Here is a 25,941-nt window from a genome sequence, read left to right as displayed (position 1 = left end):
GAGAGAGAGAGAGAGAGAGAGAGAGAGAGATTTTAAAGGAGTCATGAAAGTAAAACTATTAAATTTGTCAAAGTGTGTCTGTATCACCTTTGGAGAATTTGGCTTAAAACCAAAAAAAAAAAAGGAAAAAAAGAAAAAGAAAGACACTACTAGGTTTTAAGGACCCTAAAAAATATCTACGTAGATTTCAATAGTTTAAGGAGAAGGTAGGAAGTAGAAGCGGCTAATATAAAAAATATTTATAATTAAGTACCGTATTGTTAATGAAATAAACTACAGCGTGTCCGTGTTAAAACTTTGGCAGATTATTATTATTATTATTATTATTATTATTATTATTATTTGAACTCGGGAAATACTGTAGAATGTAGTAGTATAATAGAATCTGGTAGAAGAAGAAGGTAGAATTTAAGGAACTCAAGATCGAAGGAGAGAATTTAAGAAAACATAAGTAACAATGAAGAAATCACTATAATCCAAAAAATACAATAATCCGCAGCGTGTCTATGGTAGGGCTTTGGCTGGATATGTCTAGGAAAGGTACAAGAAAGCCCTACCTGTGTAAAACTAAGCCCCGAGGGAGGTGGGTTAAGCCCCTGGACTCAACACCTGCCCCGCCAACACACCTGCACTTAGCCGGGATCAGGTATATGGCGGAATTTTTCGGGGGCGTAGGGGATAGGGTGAGAGAGAGAGAGTAGGGGTAAGGGGAAGGGAGGGAAAAGAGTAAGGGAGGGGTGAGCGGTAGGGGAGGATGAACATAAGAAGAGAGGATAACTGCAGTAGGCCGGTTGGTCCATGCTAGGCAGCTCCTAGAAGAGTAACTGAACTACTAGAATGAGATAAGGATAATAAAGATAATAACTACTACTACTACTACTACTGCTACTTTTATCTTCTCTCCTCCACTTGCCCCCTTCCCCTTTCTCCTTCCGTCTCCTCTCCGCCCTTCCCCCCCTTTTCTCTCACTCTTCTTCTCTCCCCTCCCCCCCTCTCTCTCCTTAATTTGACATCCCTATGGGTTTGGATGGGGCGCTAAGAAGACTCCGACTCCCGCGGGAATACTCTCTCTCTCTCTCTCCTTCCTTCCTTCTATCTTTGCAGTTTTAGCCAAAATAGTTGTCCATGAGGCAGTAGATAGCAATAAAGCTTACGATATTATTTATCTGGAATTTAGTAAGGCTTCTGATAGGGTCCCACACGAAAGATTAGTTTACAAAGTTTGAGCACACGGTATAGACGGCGATATCTTAATAATAATAATAATAATAATAATAATAATAATAACAATGATAGTTTTCTTTCGTCAATAAAGACGCAGCTAATAGTATGTATAATGGGTACAATCCTGGCTGAAGGAACGAAAGCAGAGTTGTAATAATTGGTACTAAGTCAGACTGGCGATTATATAGTAACTAGCGGTGTACCACAGGGATCAGTACTCGGTCCTTTATTATTCATTAGACGAAAAAGAGGAAGAGAGGAGAGGGTAAGAATAAGAAGAGGAGTAGGGGGAGAGGGGAGTAAAGGTAAGGGGAAGGCTCATGTCGCGAATCTCATAGGCCAAAATCTCGCTCTCTCTCTCTCTCTCTCTCTCTCTCTCTCTCTCTCTCTCTCTCGAGCTCCAAAGGGTTAAGAGTCGACTAGATATTATTTTTTCAATCACCTAAATGCCAACAGAGACCGGCCACCTAATTTTCACTACTCTGAATATCAATAGCCTAGACTCGGGACCCTACGCACGCCTCTCTAGATATTATAATGGCCAGGTTCTTATCGTTATCATGAGGTAGTGACGTCATACTTATTTATAACGTATTAATGTTTGTATTGCATAGCTACACTTGAATTATTCCGACTGCCATGATCTAGCCTAGCCCCGGGGCCCTAAATGTCGCGAAAGAGAGAGAGAGAGAGAGAGAGAGAGAGAGAGAGAGAGACGTGATCATTGCAAATATTAATACGGTATATTGTACAGTTGATTCCCTCCTGGACACTAAAAAGTCTCTCTCTCTCTCTCTCTCTCTCTCTCTCTCTCTCTCCTTTGCGACCCCCAGAGTAAGTGAACGCGCCTTTGTCTCAGCGTCTTAGAAAGAGGAAATTGAGTTCTTTTGTAATTATGAGTTTTTTTTATCACCTTACGGTACCTTTTCTGCATAATTTTTATTTTTGTTTTTTTCCTGTTTCTCTTCTCCTCACCTGCTTTCCTTTCTCACCTCTGTAATTATCTTTTATTATTATTATGTTTTTTTTACTTTCCTTGTATATGCTTTCTTTCTCTTTTTATTCATCATCATCATCATCATCATCATCATCATCTTTTTATTCATCATCATTATCATCATCATCATCTTTTTATTCATCATTATTATCATCATCATCATTACATCTTTTTATTTATCATCATTATCATCATCATCATCATCATCATCTTTTTATTCATCATCATTATCATCCATGCTTCTTTTCCCTCCTCAAGATCTAAAAATTCATATTCTTTCATTTTCTCATTTTTCATCTTCTTCATATTCCCTTCTCGTCATTTTCTTCCTCATTTTGCCCTGTTTCCCTAATTTTCTTTCTCTCATTTTCTTTTTCTTTCTTTTTCCTTCATGATTTTTGTCTTTCATTTCTCCAGTTTACTTTTTTTTTTCCCCATTTTTTTCCCTCTTAGATTCCCCATATTCTTTCATTTTCTTTTCGTCATTTCTTTCTTCCATCCTCCTTTCGCCAAGAATTAGATCAATTCCTTCTTGTTCATTTCCCATTTTTTCCTTCCTGTTCATTTTGCAGGATTTCTTCATGATCATTTCCTAGTATTCCTTCCTCAATCTCACTTCCCAGGCAATTCCCTCTACGTCATTTCTAAGTCCTCATCTCCCCATTGTTCTTCTTGGATTATTTTCATTTTTCTATTAATTTCCTAGTATTTTAGGTCATTTCCATGGCATTTTAAATCATATTCCAGTTTCTACCTTCCTTTTTAATTCATTTCCTTTTTTTTTTTTCAGATCATTTCCGGAATTTTTTTAGGTATATTAAAGTCTTCTCCCATAATTTCTAGTTTTTCTTTTTTTTTTTATTCAGTTCATATCCCAGTTTCGCATTTCACTCATCATTTCTTTCCTGCTGTCATTTTCCTAGTTTTCTCTGTCATTTTACTAGATTTCTCTGTCATTTTCCTGATTTTCCTTGTCTTAGGTCATTTCCTAGCTCATTGCTTCCCTAGTATTTTCCCAGCCAGTTCATTTCCTGCTGGTTCATTACCCCGGCATCTCCGTTTCATCTTCTCTTCCTTGTTCATTTCTTGGTTTTGTTTTGGTTCCTGTTTTTGCTGGCTACTTCCTCCTCTCTCTCTCTCTCTCTCTCTCTCTCTCTCTCTCTCTCTCTCTCTCTCTCTCAACCTTTTTTTAACATTTTTCCTATCTTGACGCTCTCCAATTGGCGTAAGCGTTGGGTAGTGTGTGTGTGTGTGTGTGTGTGTGTGTGTGTGTGTGTGTGTGTGTGTGTGTGTGTGTGTGTGTGTGTGTGTACTCGCGGCCACTAGCACAAAGAGGCATCTAAAAATAAGCGTAAGATGGGTTCAATGGGGGCGTATCAGGGTAGCAGAAGACGTGCGTAGATAGATACATAGATAGATAGAAAGGCAGGTAGGTAGATAAATACAATAGATAGGGAGAGAAGCGTGGAGTGGGAGAGAGCGCATAGATAGATAGAAACGTAGATAGAGAGATATGGAGAGAAACGTGTTGATGAGTGGGAGAGTTTGCGTAGATAGGTACAGAAATAGATAGAAAGGCAGATAGATAGAAAGATAGATAGGGAGAGAAGTGTAAGGTGTGGATGTATTAGGGTAGTAGGAGAAGGTGCGTAGATAGGTACACTGATAGATAGGGAGGGAGGTAGATAGAAAGATAGATAGATATGCGTATTAAGGTGTGGGTGAGCATGCGTAGATACACAGGGATACGTAGAGAGAGAGAGAGAGAGAGAGAGAGTGGCTAAGGCATCTCTCACCTACATGCGCCTCTGCAACAGGTGCCTATTTCTCCCTCTCTCTCTCTCTCTCTCTCTCTCTCTCTCTCTCTCTCTATTGCACCTGTTCGGAACACCTGTCATGCCCCTCCCTTCCTGCTCCTCTTCCTTCCTCCCTCCCTCACTTCCTCTTCCTCTTCCCTCCATTGCTCTTACTCCCACCCTTCCTCTTCCTCTCTCTATTGTTTTTTCCTCACACTTCCTCATCCTTTCTCTCCCTTTTTTCATCCCATTCTTCCTCTTTCTCTTCCTCTTCCTCCTCTTTTTCCCTCTTCTTTTCTTCTTCCCGCCCTCCCTCCCATCCTCTTCCCTCTTGGCTTGATATTTGTTTTATTCTATTCCTTCGCTCCCTTCTTTTCTTTATCTTCCTCCCACTCCCTCTCTTACTTCCTCTTCTCTCATCTCCCCTTCCTTCCTCTTCTCCCACCTCCCCTTCCTTCCTGTTTTCTCACCCCCTCCTTCCTTCTCACTTCCCCTTTCTTCGTCTTATTTCACCCCCCACTCCCTCCTCTTCATCTGTCCCCCTTTCCTTCCTCTTCTTCTCCCTTCTACCTCTTCCCTCACCTCCTCTTTCCTCCTCTTCTCTCACCTCCCCTTCCATCCTCTTCTCTCACCTCCTCTTCCTTCCATCCTCTTCTCTCACCTCCCATTCCTTCCTCTTCTTTCACCTCCCTTTCCTTCCTCTTCCCTTTTCTCTTCTTTCTTCCTCTTCTCTCACGTCCTCCTCCTTTCTCTTCTCTCACCTCCTCTTCCTTTTCCTTCTCTCACCTCCCCTTCCTTCCTCTTTTCTCACTTCCCCTTCCTTCCCTCCCTCTCTCTCTCTCTCCTCTTCCTTCCTCCTCTACCACTCTTTTTTCCTCACTGCCGATAAATAAGGATGTTACAAGGAAATGTCGTTCCCCCTTAAGGTCGGGACGTGGAATTCAGCGCTGCTCTCAAATACCTGGGCCAGACTCTCTCAGATCGACTGGAATTAATTCGAATGGAATAATCTCAGCCTGTCCTACCTGTGTACAAAATTTTAGAATGATATGTAAACTCTTAAGTATGTTCATCATCATCATCATCATCATCATCCAAAAAATTTTTATCTTATCCCCATTTAATAGACTTGGAAACTATCTAAAGGGCAATATGCAGTGGTGCGCGTATTTATTATTATCATTATTATTATTATTATTATTATTAGTAGTAGTAGTAGTAGTAGTAGTAGTAGTAGTGGTATTCGTATAAGTATTTATTTATTCACTTCCTTTATTTATTTTTCATGAAGGCGAAGGTAGGAAGAAAGCAATACTGCGACTTTCTAATACTGTAGCGTTCGGGGAGGGGGGTTCTGGGGGGTATAGAGGTGGGAGGGGGTTCTGGGGGGCTTATGGACGGGGGGGCTTTAGGGGGGGCGTATGGATGGGGGGCGCGGGGTAAGCTCAGCGGGAGTCACTGATATTGCCTCTTACCTTTTGATTCCTTCTCACCTTTTCGGATTTGGGTATTAAACTTTTTTCTTGGCAATTTTCTGTAGCCTGGTAAGTGTCCTCGGTCTGCTGTGTTTGTGTATCGCTTTTTCTCTGTGTACTTCTGTGTATCTGTGTTTTTCCGCCTCTGTTTTTCTTCGTGCCTGTGTGTATGTTGCTGTGTGTCTGTGGTGTTGATTTCCTGTATCGCGTTTTTTATGTGTCTCTTTATCCTGTCTGTGTCTTTCCGTATCTCTTTGTATGTGTGTCTGGTTCTTGTCTGTGTCTCTGCTTCTCTGTACATGTGTCTGTATTTCTGACAAGCTGTTTTGCTATTTTTCTTTATCTTCATGACTTCCCAGGTACTTTTGATGTCTATATAACTGTCTGTTCTGCCTGCCCATCTCTCTCTCTCTCTCTCTCTCTCTCTCTCTCCGAAAAGAGGATTGTGGTAGGAAAAAGGGCAACTTCAGCCTGTAGTACACCGGGTTCACGTTCAGATGAGCCTAAGACCACAATAAAAACAATTACAACTCCATTTATTTTCTTGAAGGTGTTAACTTTTCTTCACCGACGTCTTGAGGTGTTTATATTAAGATTTCTTGCTTCTGTCACTACTCTGTTTTATTCGGCTTATATTTTTCGGTAGAGAAGGCTTCATAGTGATAGTTGGTGGTGTGTGTGTGTGTGTGTGTGTGTGTGTGTGTGTGTGTGTGTGTGTGTGTGTGTGTGTGTGTGTGTGTGGTTAGTATGTTTACGTTGCGCATTTGTGTGTGTATATGAGTATGTGTGTATTGATGTCCATGTGTGCTTGCGTGTTTGTGTCTGCATGCATGGTCGCACATTTAGAAACTTGTGTGTGGGCGTGTGCATGTGCGTGTGTGCGTGCGAGTAGTATGTGCATGTTGTATGAGATGTAGACTAACAACAGCAATATAAAAGTCACAGCTATTTAAAACACGAGACCAGTGTGTGTGTGTGTGTGTGTGTGTGTGTGTGTGTGTGTGTGTGTGTGTGTGTGTGTGTGTGTGTGTGTGTGTGTGTGTGTGTGTGTGTGTGTGTGTGTGTGTGTGTGTGTGTGTGTGTGTGTGTGTGTGTGTGTGTGTGTGTGTGTGCGCGGGAATGACGTGCGTGTGGTGTAAGCCGTGGTCCTGACAGCAATACAAAGTCACAACCAGTTAACACACACGAGATCAGAGCAACGGAAGGCAGGGAAAGGGAGTTGTGGAGAGAGAGAGAGAGAGAGAGAGAGAGAGAGAGAGAGGCTAACATCGTCTACGCCTTCCCTTGTCATATAAACACAGTGTATTATATTTATACATTAAAAAAAAAAGGAAAAGTGTGTTCAAAGATAAGAGATATAGACCAGATATCATTATAGCTACCTGTACTGTCTCTTATCTCTCCTCGCCATACCTTACCTTGCTATCTTCCGGTGCACCAAAGTTGAGGTCCTTGCACACCACACACTTCTTCGTGATTAGCACTGCATGAGACGCATTTCACGTACACTGAACGATACGCACTGGATTTCGACATATCTAGAACTCCAGCGGCGTTTTCGAGGGAGATCATTCGAAACGTACCGAAACTAATGAAACACACTTAATTCACGTGAAACATTTATAATACTATGTGGATATTACTTTAGTAGCTTAAAGAGAGAGAGAGAGAGAGAGAGAGAGAGAGAGAGAGAGAGAGAGAGAGAGAGAGAATCGAAAAGTGAGTGTTCAGGTGTTGCTTTTACCTTTAGTTCATTCATTTTAACTTGGTTCAGATTTTCGCCCATTTGTAGCTTATTTCATGGAGCTCAGTGGCAGGAGAGACAGTGGGGTGTACATACTTCCCACAGCACTTCTTGGTGACTAGCACCATATTCTTGCGTTAATCTTTTGTTACAGAATGGAAAGACGGCAATTTTAGGCCAAGTTGATGTGAATAGGGGTTAGTTTTGCCTGGCAGCCTTTGACGCCTTGTTCTGAATGGCATTGTAGGATTCTTAGTACATTCTCCTTAGCGATTTATTCTGTCTATTCAGCCCAGATAGTTTTTGTGTTAATTATACAGATATTGTATTTTAGTAATGGAAATTTACGCCTCAGTAACGTAGAAGAGGAAAATGAAATGTAGTGCGCTAAATAAATCGCTAAGGAAAAGAGGTTACGAACTCGCCTGGTTTACCTGACCTTATCTCGCGCAACTTAAATCTACCTGTGTAATTTTGGGACACCGGAGAGAGCAAGAAGGTCAGGTGTCCGGTTAGGGTGTCCAGTTCATACCTTCTCCCCTCCTAACCCCCTTACCCCCTTCTAACCCCCTCTCCCCTCCCCCCCTCTACCTCCCTCACTTCCCTCCCCTCTTCCTTCTCTCCCTCTCCCCCCATTCCTTCTCCCCCCTCCCCCTTTCGTGCTGGTTCGGCCAATCAGCAAGTGAAATTGGAAAGTTGAGCTGTCGGGCCGTTGAACTATATCCTGACCTGAGAGAGAGAGAGAGAGAGAGAGAGAGAGAGAGAGAGAGAGAGAGAGAGAGAGAGAGAGAGAGAAAGAGAGAGAGAGAGAGAGAAAGAGAGAGAGAGAGAGAAAGAGAGAGAGAGAGTTAGAAATAGGCTATATCATTCCATCACAGCGTTGGTAAAAATTATCTTCCTTTGTTCTCTGTCCTGCGCCTAAGATTTTATTCAGAAAAAAAAAAGGAAAAAAATAAGCTGTCAAAGATTTTAACCCATCTTCCATGCCGAGTTTTCACAATAGATTAACGCTAGACAATGATGCTAGTCATGAAGAAGTGCAATGGAAGGCGTAGAGAGCCCTGGTACTGTCCTGTTGTATCACTGAGCTTCATGAAACAGGCTGCAAAAGGAAGAAAATCTGGGCCAAGTTAAGGTGAAAGGAGTATAGTATCCGATGACGTTTTGTTCAATATATTCTTCTTGGTTGCAGATTTTTACTTTTCATTAATTGATTAATTTATTTGTTTATTCATTTTTTGCTCAAGAGAGACTTTTAGAATTGGAGAGGTTAGATACAGCCTTCATTTACCTCTTCACTACTACGTTCTCTCTCTCTCTCTCTCTCTCTCTCTCTCTCAAGCTGAATAAAATCGCCTGGCTGCGGAAAAAAGTAAAAAAATAAAAGTTCCCCAACTGACCTGGTCTCCTCCTCCCATGTAATGGCGTCTGCTTCATTCCTATTCCCGCCAAATGATCTTACTCATTTGTGTTTCATTTATTCCAGAAGCCGCCAGACGATTTTTATTCAACATAGCAAGGACTTCTGGCTCTGACAGGGTTAATGGAGGCTTGATCTAACCCCTCTGGTCTGAAAAACATCTCTGAACTGACAAAAATCGTCTGGAAAAAACGACAGTCTCCATCAACACGCAATTCTAAAAAATAAATGTATCTCCCGAAGTGAAAAAATCGTCTTGAGGTAGCATATAGCCTCCATCAACCCCTACATGGCCTGAAGTCTCTCCCTAATCTAACTAAAATCGTCTGAAGGCAGCAAGAATAAAAATAAATAATAATTGATGCTCCATGGGACTGAAATCGCAATCGGAAAAAAGTTATGCAGTTAGGTAAATTATTCAAATCCGATCGCCGAGAAATAACTAGCCTAGGAACTGGTGATTTTGCGATGTTATTTCTGGTGATTAAGTTCTAGAAGTTATTTTGCACCCGTAATTAAGTAAATGATTGGAATTCTTTGCGGGAAGTGGCGGGAGTAATGTGAACGTACCCGATGCTTAGGGATTAATGTATGGCCTAAAGAGGGATGAGGAGCCAAGTTCGGACTGTTATTAGCTCGCCACCAAGTTTTAGAGCTGTGTGTGTGTGTGTGTGTGTGTGTGTGTGTGTGTGTGTGTGTGTGTGTGTGTGTGTGTGTGTGTGTGTGTGTGTGTGTGAACAGTACCACATGCGTATGTTTTATTTCCAGTTTAGAGTAATATGTGTGCGTTTTATTTTAGTTTTTTTCATTTTCGAGTGGAATGTATGTTCACTGTTATTTTTATTGTAGAGGCTTATGTATTTTTCGCGCTATATTCTAGAGCAATATTTATGCATTTTTTTACTATTTTTATTTATAGCAGGATAAATTTTTGTTGATATTTAGATTTTAGACCAAAATTTACTTGTTATGAGCTGTTGTTTGATGGTTTTGCGCACAGCATTCTAGGATGGCGATTGGTTCCCACTGAGTGCTGCCCTGGCGACTTTTTGTATTTTATTTTAATTTCTTACATTATTATTATTTTTTTATGAGCTTAGTGGCTTCAGATGTGTACTGTAGTTCCTAGGTATATGGCGAAAATGATGATGATGATGATGATGATGATATAACGACCTGCTTGTTAATGCGACTACATGACCTTAGAAAGAGATTAGATAATCCTTAGGCAGGTGTAAGAATATAGATAAAACACATTAATTACATATTTCTACTAGTCAAAGGTGAAAACAGCTCAGTTCTAAAGTATTCAAGAATGAAACTAGCAAAAAATTTTTGAAAAAAATTATTGACAGGAGAAACAAACATTTTTTTTTATACCTATCACTTGTGGAAATTTTTGCTGTCTTGAAAATCCTTGTCCTTCCTGTCATGAGAAAATATGCATGGACAGTCAAAGAAACTCCTATCTTCCCTGTTCCGTCTGAAGAAATTGTACAACCGGCGAAACACACTGAAAATTCTGTCTCTACCAGTGTGTGTTTCAGATCGTTCGATTTTTCCACTATGCATTCGTTAAACTTTTGAATGATGCTTGTGTCTCTGAACGTAATCACTGAGAAACACCTAAGAAAGTTAAATTTGATGGGAGAACTGGATTACACCTATTTCACTCCAACTTGGCCTACGACTGTCACCTCTCCATCTTTAATTTCGTGAGTTAACAATAGATTAACACTAGAATATGATGCTAGTCACAAAGAAGTGCTATGAGAAGGATGCAGAGGCGTGGTATTGTCTTATTCTGCTATAGAGCTACGTAAAATAAGCGAAGACGAAAATCTGGGCCAGGTTAGTGTAAATAGGGTATAGTTATAATTGCCTTGCCTGGTGGTTTAATACAGGTGAGACAATTTGTGGTGGTTATTGCAGGTATGATCAGTCAATATTTTAGGTAAGAAAGGTATAACAAAATTCTTATTCATGTAGCGACTCTTGCTTGACGTGTGAAAGCTGAGGAAGTAAGATTTTTGGCCTGGAAAATGTATGAGAGTCGGTAATTGTGAGAAGAAGCTGACCGAGAGTGAAATCAGGTAGCGTAAGGTTTTGGCTGAGAAAATGTATGAAAATCGGTAATTGTGAGAAGAGGTTGGCCGAGAGGAAGACAAAGGAGTATAAGGGTTTGACTCTGAAAATGTGTGAGGATCAGTAATTGTGAGAAGAGGCTGACCGAGAGTAAGATATGGAAGTGTATGAGAAAACATTGTATGGTGTTAAAGGAGAGGTCGTTACTTATTAGGGACAAAATCGCCTAGACGTTCGACACACTGCTAAAACAAAGGTACCGTAAATGAGACGTATCACGCATGTTGACTAGAGGATAATTCAGTTCATGGCAAGCTACGTGTAAGCTCTGAAGCCGCAGTCCCTACAAAAGATCTTCCAGTATGGCCGGGTCCCTCTGCGATCCCCTCCGAGGACAGAATCAGGCGGGGAGTTTGACTAGGGCGGTACGTATGTCAAAAATCAAAATCCGCATTGTGTCTTCAGGCCAGCTCAGCGTGGACAGAAGTCTCGTGTTAATGGAGAACATCTTCCACAAACTGAACAGAGGGCGGTAGCAAGAAGAAAATACACACAAAAGATGTTATTATACTGAACGGGTTAAACGTGGTTGGTGTTTAGCGCTGGTATGATGCAAAATTTGAGATTAATTGGAGTGGCGAGATATATATATGTTATGAGAGGGATTGTTTGGAAGGAATGTTTCTTACTGTAAACCATCTTTCATGTTACCCCTACCCAGGCATTTTTTTTTTTCTTTTTTTTCTTTTTTTACTAACAAAGGGAAAACACCTGATTGAGCTCCTGTTGTTGTTGGTGCAGGTTGTTGTAGGATTTGCTGTTTTTGTTGCTGTTGTTCTCTCACCTCACCAGCTTTGCTTACTCAAGATGCAGATAATGTTAACAAGATCACTTCCGAGAAAGCTAAGGAGGCGAAAAAAGAAAAAAGAAATGTTTGGTACAGTGTGTCCTTGTTCTGCTCTGCCCATTAGTCTTTCCTCTCGTTCGGCTCACACTAATCACCCGCTAATCTCATCTACATCTCTACCACTACTAACCTGCATACTGATTCCACCACAGTATTAGTCACCACAGTCACCACACTGCATCAGACCACGCCATACCCCACAACATCATGTCACATCACACCCACCAAATCTTAAGACGACCATATCCTGATCACCACCATTTCTCACTTTACCCCACCACACCTCACCACTTCACCACACCACACCGCACCACACCACACCACACCACAGCCACAGTCCCCACCACACCATTCCACTCCACAGCCACAATCCCCACCAGACAACACCACACCACAGCCACAATCCCCACACCGCACCACGCCACACTACAGACATACACAGTCCCCACCACACCAGTCCACTCCACATTCACAATCCCCACCACACCACACCACACCACAACCACACCCACCACACCACACTACACCACACCACTACCACAATCCCCACCACATCACCACATGAGCATCACAGTGCGGCCATGTGGTGTGAGTAAGGGTACACATGTGCTGCTAGGTGCCGGCCACAGTCATCCGGCCCTGAGGTGCGGCTGGCTTGTGGTGGGGGGGATCACAGGCGCACACAAGCAACCTACACACTCCATCATACACGTACACACACCATACACACACATGGTCACGGTCAGGGGTACACATACACAAAAACTGTATATAAAGGATCTTAGGTATACATACAAGCAACGTGCATATCCCTCATACACGTACACACACGATCCACGCACACACATAGTCACGGTCAAGGGTGCACATAGGCAAAGATGGTATAAAAACGATCATGGTCATGCACACACACGAGAACGTTACACACAGGATACGCACACTCACAAACACGCACACTACACAATCTTCACGACCAAGGGTACACATACACAAATATGGTGTAGCACATAAGCGGTCATTCTCATACATATGCACACACGGGGGATCTAGGGGTATACATGTCGTCTCACACTTCACTGCCAATGTAGGTGAAACTGGTGTGAAACATTTTGAAACTTTTGACAGATTGGTGAAAACTACAAGGCTGCCCTTCACTTAACCCCTTGGATCCGGGTGGTGAGGCGCTGGAGAGGGACGCCTTCACGTGGTGGCACTGATATAACCGAGCTACGCCTACGCTGCTGGGTTATACGAACGTCCCTCATCTCCGTCTCTATCCCCCCGAAAGGCGGATCGTAGACTGCAAGAGGAGGTCAGCTTCAGCCTGCAGTTCACCGGGTTCACGTTCAGATGAGCCTGGGTTCGCAAATACTACGAGGAATCCGTGTGACGTAATTTTGAGTTCATTTAAGAAACCGTGTAGCAATATATAAAATGGAGAGATGTGAAAATTTAACATGAAAACGGTACGGGAATAAATACGTAAACGAAGAATTTATCAGGAATGGAGACCGTGTGAGGAGAACAAAGAGAAGATTTGGTATGGGTAAAAACCAAAAATTTACTCCGGGAAATTCCACTGGAGAAAAAGAAATGGAATAAGGCGATAAAAAAGAAAAAAAAGCAGAGGGGTACTGTACAAATTTCTACAGTATTAATATCATGTGGAAAGAGAGATATTTAATGTGGCAGTCTACAGAATAACATTTCCTCTTCATTACGGTGCGTCTTGTGTGTGTGTGTGTGTGTGTGTGTGTGTGTGTGTGTGTGTGTGTGTGTGTGTGTGTGTGTGTGTGTGTGTGTGTGTGTGTGTGTGTGTGTGTGTGTGATTCTTGCCACTACCAGACGATTTTGTTCAGCGCTGGAGGTACTTTTCGAGCTGGAGTTGTTAAATATTGCCCTCATTACTTCCTTTATTATGGGGGTTCCCTCCAGAGAGAGAGAGGGAGAGAGAGAGAGAGAGAGAGAGAGAGAGAGAGAGCACACGCTGCTATCCAAAACATTCGCACTTGGTAAAAAAAAAAAAAAACACACACACACACACACACACAGTCGAAGTTTTTGTAAAATTATTCACAGGGAAACAAAGCATATACGAGGAGTAGAGGGAGTGCTAGGGGGTGGAGAGGGAGTGGAGGAAGTGAGAGTTGGGGGAGTGGGGATGGAGGAAGTGATGGAGGGAGTGGGGGAGATGAGGAAGGAAGGGACTGGGATGGGACCGTGAAATTAAAACAGAGTGAGATTAGGAATGATTTGGGGATTTGTTTACTCGGGGTGTGGGAAGTGGGAGGGAAGGGGATGATGTTGGCGATAGTGGGACTGAAGTTGAGTTGAATTTGGTGAGTGTGGGGTTAGAGCTGAATTTGTGGGAGTGTGGATGGGCTAAGAGTGTGGGATTTGGACTCTTAAATGTGACCGATTGAGTGCGGAAAATTCCAAGATGGCACTGACGGCGTGGGTGTGTAATTTGAACTCTGATATATGCTCGGAACCAGGGCCGAAGTCTAGGCGGCATAGGAAGCTTCGTAACACCTCATCCTTAGCGATTTATTTTGCATATAACACCTTAACACCTAATGAGAGACCTACATGTGGTGGCTCTGTGCATTGTGGGTGGAGCAGCTGCAACATCCACCCGGGAGCCAAATGATCTCATACACCCCTGCACTTTTCCAAGAGAAGGACCCTGGTTCGACCCTGGTGAGGCACTGCCTACCACAAGGGGGCACCGGATCCCTACCCGGTATATGAACTGTACCGTACCTGTAGGACGGCCGCACAGAAGAATTTCCTTACCCATGTTCGATGGGTTTGCTCAGCTAGACAGACCGGGGATAAGTAATAACAACAACTTAACATTCTCCTGTATATTATTTACATAGGATTAATGTCCATAAAGTTTGCAGTAATATATATAGAAATATGAATAGCAGTAGAGACGTTTGTAGTTCTGTCTCATGCCGCCAGATGGCTACCCTATAACAGATTTTGCACCTTTCTTTAGCACCTTCTATACCCTTCTCTCTCTCTCTCTCTCTCTCTCTCTCTCTCTCTCTCTCTCTCTCTCTCTCCATATGGGACAGTCTAGCCATAGTTTTTAGGTCAGCTTAGCGAGACGTCTTTTTTTTTCTTCTCTCTCTCTCTCTCTCTCTCTCTCTCTCTCTCTCTCTCTCTCTCTCTCTCTCTCTCTCTCTCTCTCTCTCTCTCTCTCTCTCTTTTTCTGTAGGGTATTAAAAGCTGTTGAAATGACGTTCCTGGGAGAACACGTGGGTCTGGGAGATGGTGTGAGATAGCGGAGTGGAAAAAATGTCCCCTCTGTCTACGACTCTCTCTCTCTCTCTCTCTCTCTCTCTCTCTCTCTCTCTCGTAAGATATTCATGGGTGACGTATGTATTATTGGTAAAGGTGACACTTTGGTCTTATAGCCTGGCTCCCTCCCACGGACACGGGCGATAATGCAAATGTACAGAGTTATACACGAGGATTGTAGTAATAGGTTGTAGTGGTTGTAGTGGGTTGTAGTGGGTTTTAGGGGGGTTGTAGTGGGTGTAGGAGACTTGTAGAAGAGTTGTAGTGGATGTCGGAGGGTTGGAGGATGGTTGTAGTGTTTGTAGGTGGGTTTGTAGTGGTTGTGTAGTGTTTGTAGGTGGGTTGTAGTGGTTGTAAGTGGGTTGTAGTGTTTATAGATGACGTAGTGTGTTGTAGACGAGTTGTAGTGTGTGTCAGAGGGTGGTAGTTTGTTGCACAGAATAACACTACCACCACCACCAACAACAACGACAACAATAATGATGATAATAATATTAATAATAATAATAATAACAACAACAATAACAACCATCGTCATTAACAACCACCACCACTACCACCATCATCATCACAGCCACCACTACCATCATCATCATCACAGCCACCACCGCCACCACCACCATCATCACCCCCGTATTTTCCCCAACATCATAAATATTCCCGTGATCAGGTAAGGCAGAGCAGGAGTGATGGGGGGGCGTGAAGGCTATGTGTGGTCAGTTCTGTGAGTGGTCTGGCCTTGGGGGCTGTTGCATTTTTAAGGGTGCTCAAGGATGTACTAATTTTGGTAATGAGATGTGGCTGGGATAATTTGGCGTAGTTGAAATCATTATGTAGTTATTTAGAGTGTGGATACTTCCGTGTGTATAGAAATAGATACATAGATATACATACATACATACAGTTTATTTCTCTGTCTATCTGTCTATCTATCTATCAATCTATCTATCTGTATGTGTGTATGTATGTATATTTAGAGTGACGTTATTGATAAGTACGGGTTTTCTTTCGGTTAGTGTGAGTTCAACATGTTATACAATGAGGGAGATCCCACAGTTGAGAGAGAGAGAGAATGTGCGTGCAAGTTCTACGAATCTGTTTGTGTGTGTGCGCGCTGAGTGTATGTAATTACGTGTGTGCGGTGAAAGTGTATGTAACCGCGAGCGTGTGTGTGTGTGTGTGTGTGTGTGTGTGTGTGCTTATCTCCCGGTGATAAGAGCAGGATGAGCCAGGTAATCAGGTCGTTATCTTTCACTTTCTCACACGGTAATCTCTCAAGAAGCACAGGTGTCTCCGCAACTGCACAATTTTATAACAAGATCTACCCCTTCTGTTCGATGACGCATTTTTTATTTTATTCCTACACTCTTAAGTTTATTTTATTCATGTTTGATTTTCGAAACAGACGGGTAATATATTTCTTTTATTATTTCTTTCAGTATGAGATATTCTTTCTAAGGTTACGTCCGCACCAGATGTATGCTGGCGAGGTCGGTTGTCGGTTTCGCGTCACTCTAATGCTTCCTACTTGATTTCTCTCTCTCTCTCTCTCTCTCTCTCTCTCTCTCTCTCTCTCTCTCTCTCTCTCTCTCTCTCTCTCTCTCTCTCTCTCTCTTTCATAGATTTCTCCCATCAGTTACCTTACATTATTGAGTAAAAAAACAAAATCGCTTATTCTACCCAAGCCGATAAAAATGGAGGTAGAAAAAGATAACTAATGCTTTATTGATACACGTAAAGCCAGGAAGGACAGATGTAATAAAGGATAAACTGATAGAAAATGAGTAAAGCGATTAGTAAAGGAAACTGGGTGTGATGTTCAGTTGTTTCCTTGACCTTTAGCGGCGAAACAAAATGGATCGGCGATAAATCATGCTCGAAAATTTAGTATGTGTAGATGATGATGATGATGATGATGATGATGATGATGATAGTGATGGTGGTGGTGGTGGTGGTTGTGGTGGTGATGATTCGGTTAGTTTATGTATGTGTGTGATGTTTAGATTAATTTAGAATGTGTAGATGATGATGATGGTGATGGTGGTGATGATTCTTCTAGTTTATATGCGTGTGGCATTTAGATTATTTTTATTTAGTGGCGAAAAAACGAAACGACGATACCCCTTGCTGGTAAATTTAGACAAAGTTGTATCATCATTATCATCATCATTATCATCATCATCATTCTTATTTCCACCTAAAGAAATATGTAGTGACAGAAAGCTAACCAGAGCCCTGTAAATGATTTCATAATAATAATAATAATAATAGGCAGGTGTATAATAGTAGGGGATAAGGGAGTAGTTTAGATAGGCATGGGTTCCGCTTTTCAGATTTTGTAGCAGTTTATACTGCAGTTTAGATATCAGCATTTATCGTGGGAGAAGGACGAGGGTAACCCGACGTAAATGCTTCAGTAAGATTTTTGTAGCGATGTTACATGTCGGTTTTGTTAGCGGTCTTCGGTGTTTAGGTACATGAGTAAAATTTGTGACTGTAAAAGAAAACTATAAGAGAATACAAACTCCGTCGGGACTTACTAATCATATTTTCCCTGGCCAAATAATGGAGTGTATGAATAAATAAACATTACTGTGGTGCAAGCTCAGGATAATTCTCCTACCTAAACGTAACTAACTAAGAAAATGTTTTGTAGGCCTATTGCACGTGTGAAGGTCAGGAATGATATTAAAACATTTTTTTCGTTAATGCCAGGCTTTCATTATCATTTTTATCCTCACCCGACCTATAGATGGGTAATGATGATGATAATGATGGTGATTTATGATAATGACTTTATACTAACAATAAATGCGTTAGAAATCCGTCGTAAATGATTCTCAGATATTAACCAGTCCTTGCTTGTCTCTCCCACAGACCAAGAAACACCCGCCCAACCACATCAAGCGTCCCATGAACGCCTTTATGGTGTGGTCGCAGATGGAGCGGCGGGAGATCGTCAAATTCGCGCCAGACACTCACAACGCCGAGATCTCCAAGCAGCTGGGGCGGAGATGGAAGCTGTTGACGGAGGAGCAGCGGAGACCATATAGAGACGAGGCAGAGAGGCTGAAAAAACTACACATGCGCGAGTATCCAGATTATAAATATCGTCCACGCAAGAAGGCCAAGGATCCACTGAAGGGAGTTTCAGAGCGCAGTGGCGGTAAAGTGGCCAAGGCGCATCAGATGAGTTCCGTGTGTAAGGAATTCGCCAGCAGCATCAGGGGTAAAGATGGGGGTCCACCAGGGGACGACGACCCCTCCTGGCCCCTCCCCCTGACCCCCACCTCACCCCCACATGGCCCCTCCAGCCCAGCCACCTCCGACCTTCCAGATTCCCCTGAGAGCGCATTTAGCTTTGATGACCATGCCTTTCTGCGGACGCCAATGGTTCCCTACACTCCCACACCCGCACATACCTACACCCCTGGCCACACCTACACTCCCACGCCCACACACGCCCTTTCTAGGTCCACGGCGCCTGCAAATGGCTCCTTCTCATACATTAGCGCTACAGGATCTCCAGTTCGCCCCAGTTCTTGCGTGTACAATGGAGCTCCGAGAACCCAGTACCCCTTCTACGCTGACCACAAACTCGGGCACCCGGGGTACCTGAAGCCCCCTGCACCTCCGTACCTCAAGCGGGACCTCCACTACCCAGACCACCTCCGTCTCCATCACCTCCACCTCCATCACCATCACCACCACCACAAGCACAACTACCAACAACAGCAACAGCAGCAACAACAACAACAGCAAAACTCCTGTCTGTACTCGCCTGTCAGCACGCAGGCATCATCATTCTTTGCTGCACCAATCACGACACATCAACAGCAACAACAGCAAGCTCAACACCAACAACAGCAAAATCAACAGCAGCAACAACAGGCAGTGGTCAAAGTTGAAGCACCTGAGGCCCATCCAGCGACCCTGGATGACCTAGACAACATTGGGGTCACCGAGTTAATCCCCATGACCTCTGACCTGAAGGTGGAGCTGGAGTCTCTGGCTGACCTAGGCTACGAGTCTGGGGGTTCAGGTGCAGGGCAAGGAGGGGCTACGCAGGGGACTACTCAAGGTCCTGCTCAAGCGGGGGCTACTCAAGCAGGGGCTTCTAATCAAGGTCCTGGGGCTGCCTGGGCTAGTGTGGCTATCCCGACCTCAGCCACGCCAAACGTTCTCGCGGATTTCGAGATAATGAACGCCTGGATCAACTCTTGAACGGCCGTCATGGTCTAAGCCCGCACATAGTCTTTCACGGTAGTATTAACAAAACTGAGTGAGCAGAGGTGTGGACAAGGCCCCCAGTTTTCGACTGCCATTAATGAAGAAGGGTCCAAGTCGGGCTGAGCCTGTTGTATCTCCCTAATAAGCAACTTTACCAAATGTGGATGTAATTTTTAGCACATCGAATTGTTAGTTCTGATCAAGAGTCCAGTCACCAGCGATACAAAAAGATCAGACCTGTTTTATCGTCATTACATACTTGAAAAATTATTATTAAAAACGGGGCTTATTCACACGTTGGCACACTCAGTTTTGTTCATATAACGTCAAGAACCTTTAGCCGTTGCTTTGGCCACCCTGTGTTGTACAAGAACAAAACAAGAAAAGAGCGTAAGGTGTTAACGTTTAAGTGTAACAAAAACAGAAAACAGAATAGTGTGTTTTAATGGTTGTTTTTTTAAATGTACCAAGAAAAGAAAGAACTGTTTTAATGTTTGTTTTTCAAGTGTAGCAAAAATCGGGCCACAAAATATTAGGTCCGATGTCTGTGAGTGAAATTTTTGTTGCTTTACCTGCCCTGTTGTTTATTTTTGTTTCCTCTTGTCTATTTCTTTTTGTTGTTTTTTTATCTGTGAATCACCTGTTTTGTAGCGCCGTCAGACATCCTACTTGTGTGTGTGTGTGTGTCTGTGTGTGAGAGAGAGTGTGTGTACAGTAGATATTTATGTAACAAAACAGTTGGGGACAAAAGTTCGCCTAATATATTCCCTCTCTCTCTCTCTCTCTCTCTCTCTCTCTCTCTCTCTCTCTCTCTCTCTCTCTCTCTCTCTCTCTCTCTCTTCCTATGCTGTGAGAGGCCTGGTATGTTTCTCCGCCCATGGATGATCCTCTTTGATGTGATGCGTCAGGGAGGGAAGTGACGGACATGCCCTGATAGCGAAGTAGAGAGAGATGATGCAGAGGAGTAGGTGAACTTTTTCCTCCAATTGTACTTTAGTTTATGACGCAATTTTCCGGGTATATTTCTTAGTTCTTGGGGCTGTATTCTCGTTGGCTTGGGAGGTTTCGTCACGTCTTTTCCTTAACGATTTATTCTGCCTTAATTTCCTCTTGTAAGTTACTGATACAAACCTTGTCGATATAGAAACGGTAATAGTAAAATTCTAGACGGCAATAAGGGCCAAACTGTAATATGAATCGCTATGGAAGTGCTATACGAATTTAGTCTTTAATGCCAACGAGAATGCGGCTCATAGTTACCAGTCCTGTAATGGTGTTCGGCGCTTGACCAGTATTTCTTTATGTCAGTTATATAACCTGGACAAGTCTAGTCACTTATACACAATCACAACAAAAAACATCCGACAGAGACATGATCGACCACCATTCCCTTCAACAGCCCCCTTCGAAATCTCAGAACATCATGCAGGGTTGAGTGGAGTCGGGGTAAACGAGCACCCAGCACTATTCTGTTCTGGGGATCAAGGAGACCCTGATTTGCTTCCCCCCACTGTTAAATTCCAGTTGGGAAGATGAGGAAATTAGCAGCCTTCCCATGACTCTAGGTTATATAAGGATGGTGGAGATAGACTGAAAATACCCGCCATCTTTCCCTACATTTATGGAGGAGGGGTTCAGCGAGTGGTAAGACAACAGTTGAGATATTTTACCCACACAAAATATCATCTGAACAGTGAAAGATGGACGAATTCGATATCTTCTACGCTGTATCTCTCTCAGCTGTTACTTTTATCCCAAACAACCTATTCCCCACTCTCACCCACGGCAAGAGGTACCCATAGTTCATGTCACAAACACTTCACCCTGCCATAATGCTGGCGTGGTGGCAACTCTGTACAGCTGGCCAGATTATCATAGAAGACTGATGTGGTCCCACGACACTACCGCACAAATCGGATCCATATGCAACTCCTTTGCTGTTGATATCGTGCATGTTTAGCCAAAATAGTAATGGTGTTCAAAACCCGTTCATAAGGAGATAAAGGATGCTATGTAGATATTTCAGTTATGAATGTATTGACAGTACAGTCTGGGAACTACGGTTGTTAATGTTGTTGTCCCAGGCTCATCTGAACAAGGACCTGGTGGACTGCAGGCTGAAACTGCGTTTTTCCTGTAGGCCATCCTCCTCCTTTCGTGGGATAGGGTGGAAACTACAGCTGAAAGCACAAGCACAACTGGACCAGGTATAGGGCCATTTTCTCTTTGGCTTTGAAGATTTTTTTGGTAGGAAAATTTTTATGTCAACAAAATGCATGGACAGAAATCTTTATGAGACCTCATCCTTGGCGATTTATTGAACCTATTACATCTTAGCATTATCTTGTATGTTATTTATACCAATTTAATATCGACATGGTTTGAATCAATAATACAAGAAAATATTGAGTTGCAAAGTGCCGAAGAGGTTGCCATAGATGAGGTGCTGCAACATCTTCCAAAGCCACTTGTATGATGACCCTCGGAACCCTCTGGCGGTGACTCGAGTGTCGTGGGTCCGCCTCTGCCTGATAGTGTGGTGCAGTTAGTAGCATAGGCTCGCTCGGTACGTTGTTCCTCGGCTCGCGTGTCTTGTAGGATCCCTGAGTTCCGTCTTAGGTTACAGTTGTTGAAGCGTAAATGTAAGTGGTAGTAGCAGCACTTGTAAATAAAAGGATAAGTGACCTATTTAAGCAGCATATATGTTTACTTCAATAGGTGCAACAAGTGTAAATAAACGGAAAAAGTGACCTGTTTAAGCAGTATATACATTTACTTCAATAGGTGGAATTTTATAACTGTTTCTGGCTACCGTTAGTCGTGTATGTAAAGGAAGTTAACCCCTTGACTTCGAGTGACACATTTTTAAAACTTACTCTTGACCAGACGATTTTTACTCAACTTAGGAAGGATATCCATTGAAGGAGGGATTAATTAAGGCTGTATCTAACTCCTCCAGTCCAAAAGGTCTCCCGTAGGCTGAATAAAATCGTCTGGAGGTGACGCGAGTAGATACAAAATGCATTCTCGGAGTGATGGGATTAAACAACCTAACACGACTGGGCTCTCTCTCGTAATATTAACTTCTCGGGTGTTTTTGTTAAGTTTTTGTAGGTTAATAATAATATTTCACGACTCCTGGACTTTGCAAGACACGCTGAGCCTCCATCTCGTCCTGTTCACTTCTTGTTCGGGACGCGTTTAACATGTTGTCATAGTTACTTGTTGTGTGTTTTTTTACGAACGTGTATTACAAGTATTTTGTGGTAGTTGAGAGTAGACGGTCTTTTTTTTGTATAAAGAGTAAGCAGAATATATAGTTAATATATATAAAACATTTATATATATACAGTATATAATAAAAATGGCTAGAGTAAGAAGGATGTTGGTTGAGCTCAAAGCAACGAAACAAAGGAATGTCTGGTGTTTTGGCGAGGGATTCACAGACAAATTAAAGATCAATTGCCTCTTGTAACTTGGATTTCTTTTGTAGGGAAAACTGGAAACAAGGAAAGAGTCTACTTTGGCCTTTCATTGTCCTTCCTGCAAAACCAAATGAAGAGAAAAGTTTCCCTCGTAACTAAGGTTTCTTTTTGGAGGAACAACAGGAGACACGAGGAGATTTTGCAACCTTCTTTGACTGTCCATCCTACGAAAAGAATTACAGCGATTATAACTGTCTTAATTACAGCATTTTTTTTTTTTTTTATAGGAAGGACAATAGACATGGGAAGTTTCTGCTCTCTCCTATCCTGGCCCCAAATCTGAAAATTAATAAAAATAGCTGAAATATTGTTTATAGGAAAAGCAGGGCATGGGAAATTTATGCTTCGTCTTATTCTTGCCCTTCCCTGAAAAGATCTTAGTTACAAGAGTTAATTGATCGTAAGACTGAATCCAAACCCTGTCCTGCATAGCTACTGTGTTACTATTACCACCACCACTACCACCACCACCACCACCGCTACTACTACTATAACTACTAATACTTCTACTACTACTACTACTACTAATTTTACCACCCACGGACACTCTGTTGGCCACAATTTCCATCATTTACAGCTCGATGTTGTCACTGTTGTCAGCTAATACTCCCAGGCTCCTATGACCCACTGTCACCTGAACAATGCGGTCTGGAACACAATACTAGAGCTGTCCCAACGTTGAGAGGGTTAATAGTAAAAATATTAACACTCCGACTCCAATGACACTCATTCTTGAAAAATTTAGTATGACGTCAACTGGGATACATACTAGAGTTGTGTCCGTCATGAGAGTGTTAGCTGACCATGTTTTGTTCACCGTTGTTATGAAATAATTCTTTCTTTTGGATTTTTTTGGTAAATTATTTTGAAACAAGTTATATTAGTGTATTATTATTATACTTGTTATTATTATTATTATTATTATTATTATTATTATTATTATTATTATTACTACTACTACTACTACTACTACTACTACTACTACTACTACTACTATGCCATGGCTAGCTGTCGTATTACATTTATTGGTTGTATTTAAACCTTCCTTATTGAATGATATCACTTTATTCGTTTAGGTTTTGCAGTAGTGTCATTTTTTTTCACTTTTTTTCATTTTTACGCCATTATTATTTTCCTCTATTGTTACTGTTGCTATATCATCTCCTTGAGTGTCTGTCCTATCTCTGAGCCCCATTCTTATTGTCTTATGAGATTTCGTAGCAATTCTTTCTTGGCGATTAATTTTGACTTTTACATCTTAACTCTCTCAGGCTTCTGTAACTCTCTCTCTCTCTCTCTCTCTCTCTCTCTCTCTCTCTCTCTCTCTCTCTCTCTCTCTCTCAACTGAACAAAATCGTCTGGCTTAATGTAGAATGAAATAGAGACGAGTTATCCCAAGCAAGAAAGGGTTAAGTGTGGCAAATTCACAGCCGAGAAAAAATACGCTACGAAGTCTCCTATGTTAATAAGAATACGCATCTCTCTCTCTCTCTCTCTCTCTCTCTCTCTCTCTCTCTCTCTATGCTACTTTCACGGCCTCTCTGCGTCCGTCGGTCAGTCTTCTTGTCGCGGCTCAAATAATTATGCAAACTCGTGTATATAAATATATTTATTATTAGGGGTTTCTCCTATACATTTTATTTCCCTGCAATGGACAGAATATTTTATACGTTTGCACCACCGAAAATAAAACTGATAGAGAAGGATGCTTGTGCGTTTTTTTCACTACCTTTATCATTATTATTATTATTATTATTATTATTATTATTATTAAAAATCCACTGCTTTTCGATTTTATAACATATACTATAAAATTTTCTTCGGTGTAACAGATTTTTGCTTCCCAAGAACTACACTCCTTTCACCTTAACTTGGTCCAGATTTTCGTCCTTTTACAGCTTATTTCTTGAAACCCAGTGGCAGAAAAAAAAAAAATGCTATGACTCTACATCCTTTCCAGAGCACTTCTTCGTGACTAGCATCATTTTCCAGGGCTAATCTGTTAATGCATTCAATATAGAGAGACGGTAATTTTAGGCCAAGTTAGAGTAACTGGGGTATAGAATGTCCAAACTAAATAAATTGAGACATTTTGGAATACGGGTCAAAATAAGCTCAAATATCCCCCCTGGTGGGTATCCTTAGCAACTCTTCTTTAGCGATTTATTTTTCAGACTACCCATTAACATCCTTTTTATTTTTTCTATTGCTTCTTGTATCTTTTTAATAACAATAAACTACATTAATAACACTCAAGCATACAATAACGGGACACATACAAAAATAAATCGGTAAGGAAGAGGTGTTAGTAAGTTTGATAACCGCACACCAGATTACGGCCCCCTGTCTCACTTCGGCGATTTTGGCGTGTCCTTCTACCAGAATACCACCGCCTGTCTTACTTTGGCGATTTTGGCGTGTCCCTCTATTAAAATACCGTTCCCTCTCTCACTTTGGCGAGTTTGGCGTGTCCCTCTACTAGAATACCACCCCCTCTCTCACTTTGGCGATTTTGGCGGGTCCGTTTACCAGAATACCACCCCTTGTCTCACTTTGGCGATTTTGGCGTGTCCACTCTCGCTATATCACCTTCAGCCATTTTGAGCGAGCGTCAGGAACCCATTACAGGCGGGTGGGAGAAAGGCCACCTCAGCGCTATCAGCAGAGAGGTGATAAGATAAGGATAGACGCACCGCTGGGATAGGGGACTCCGTAACATCTCCTCCTTAGCGATTTATTTTTTCTAGTGTGCCTTAATAGTCTCGCGTGTTTTATTTATGCTGTATTAATATCGACAAAGAGCGTACCAGTAACATACGAGTGTAAATTGTAATAGGCTAGATAAATCGCTGAGGAGAAGATGTTACGGAATCTTAAAACCCACTTAAGGTTGTTTTTTCGTCGATTAGGGAAACTCAAGCATCTCTACTTTAACGATTTTATTTTACGAATTACCCTTAACATTTTCTTGTATGTTAATTAGTCTCGCTTTAATATCAACATAGTTTGTATCCAGAGCAAGCTAACGTTAATGAGTCATGTGCAAAAATAAATCGCTAAAGAGAGGGTGCAAAGTACGAACATGGACATGCAGAGTACGGACAAGGACGGACAGAAGAAGCAACAGCGGCGATGTGTCTGCTTAGAGAGGATTAGTTTGAGAAAGTGGGATCGGATGCTGTGTGACCTGTCCAGATAAGTGAAAGGCAATTGGGGAATAAGAACATCACGTCGCTTTGCCTAAATTTATATATATACAGGATTAGATG

General features: G+C 42.1%; 1 protein-coding gene across 1 annotated transcript in view; it reads left to right on the top strand.

Annotated features, from left to right (window-relative positions):
• Positions 1-19,181, top strand: part of LOC145406372 (uncharacterized) — a 26,838-nt gene extending 7,657 nt beyond the window's left edge. The window contains exons 2-3 of the mRNA XM_080277536.1: positions 17,835-18,999; positions 19,069-19,181. Of these exons, the coding sequence (XP_080133662.1) occupies positions 17,835-18,999; positions 19,069-19,181 (1,278 nt within the window). The remainder of the gene's footprint in view (positions 1-17,834; positions 19,000-19,068) is intronic.
• The last annotated feature ends 6,760 nt before the right edge of the window (positions 19,182-25,941 follow it).

The sequence above is a fragment of the Coenobita brevimanus genome, chromosome 70 (genome assembly GCF_032717465.1).
Source record: "Coenobita brevimanus isolate Jiangsu-jjx chromosome 70, ASM3271746v2, whole genome shotgun sequence".
Classification (NCBI taxonomy): domain Eukaryota; kingdom Metazoa; phylum Arthropoda; class Malacostraca; order Decapoda; family Coenobitidae; genus Coenobita; species Coenobita brevimanus.
This window is presented reverse-complemented; position numbering and strand designations above follow the sequence as displayed.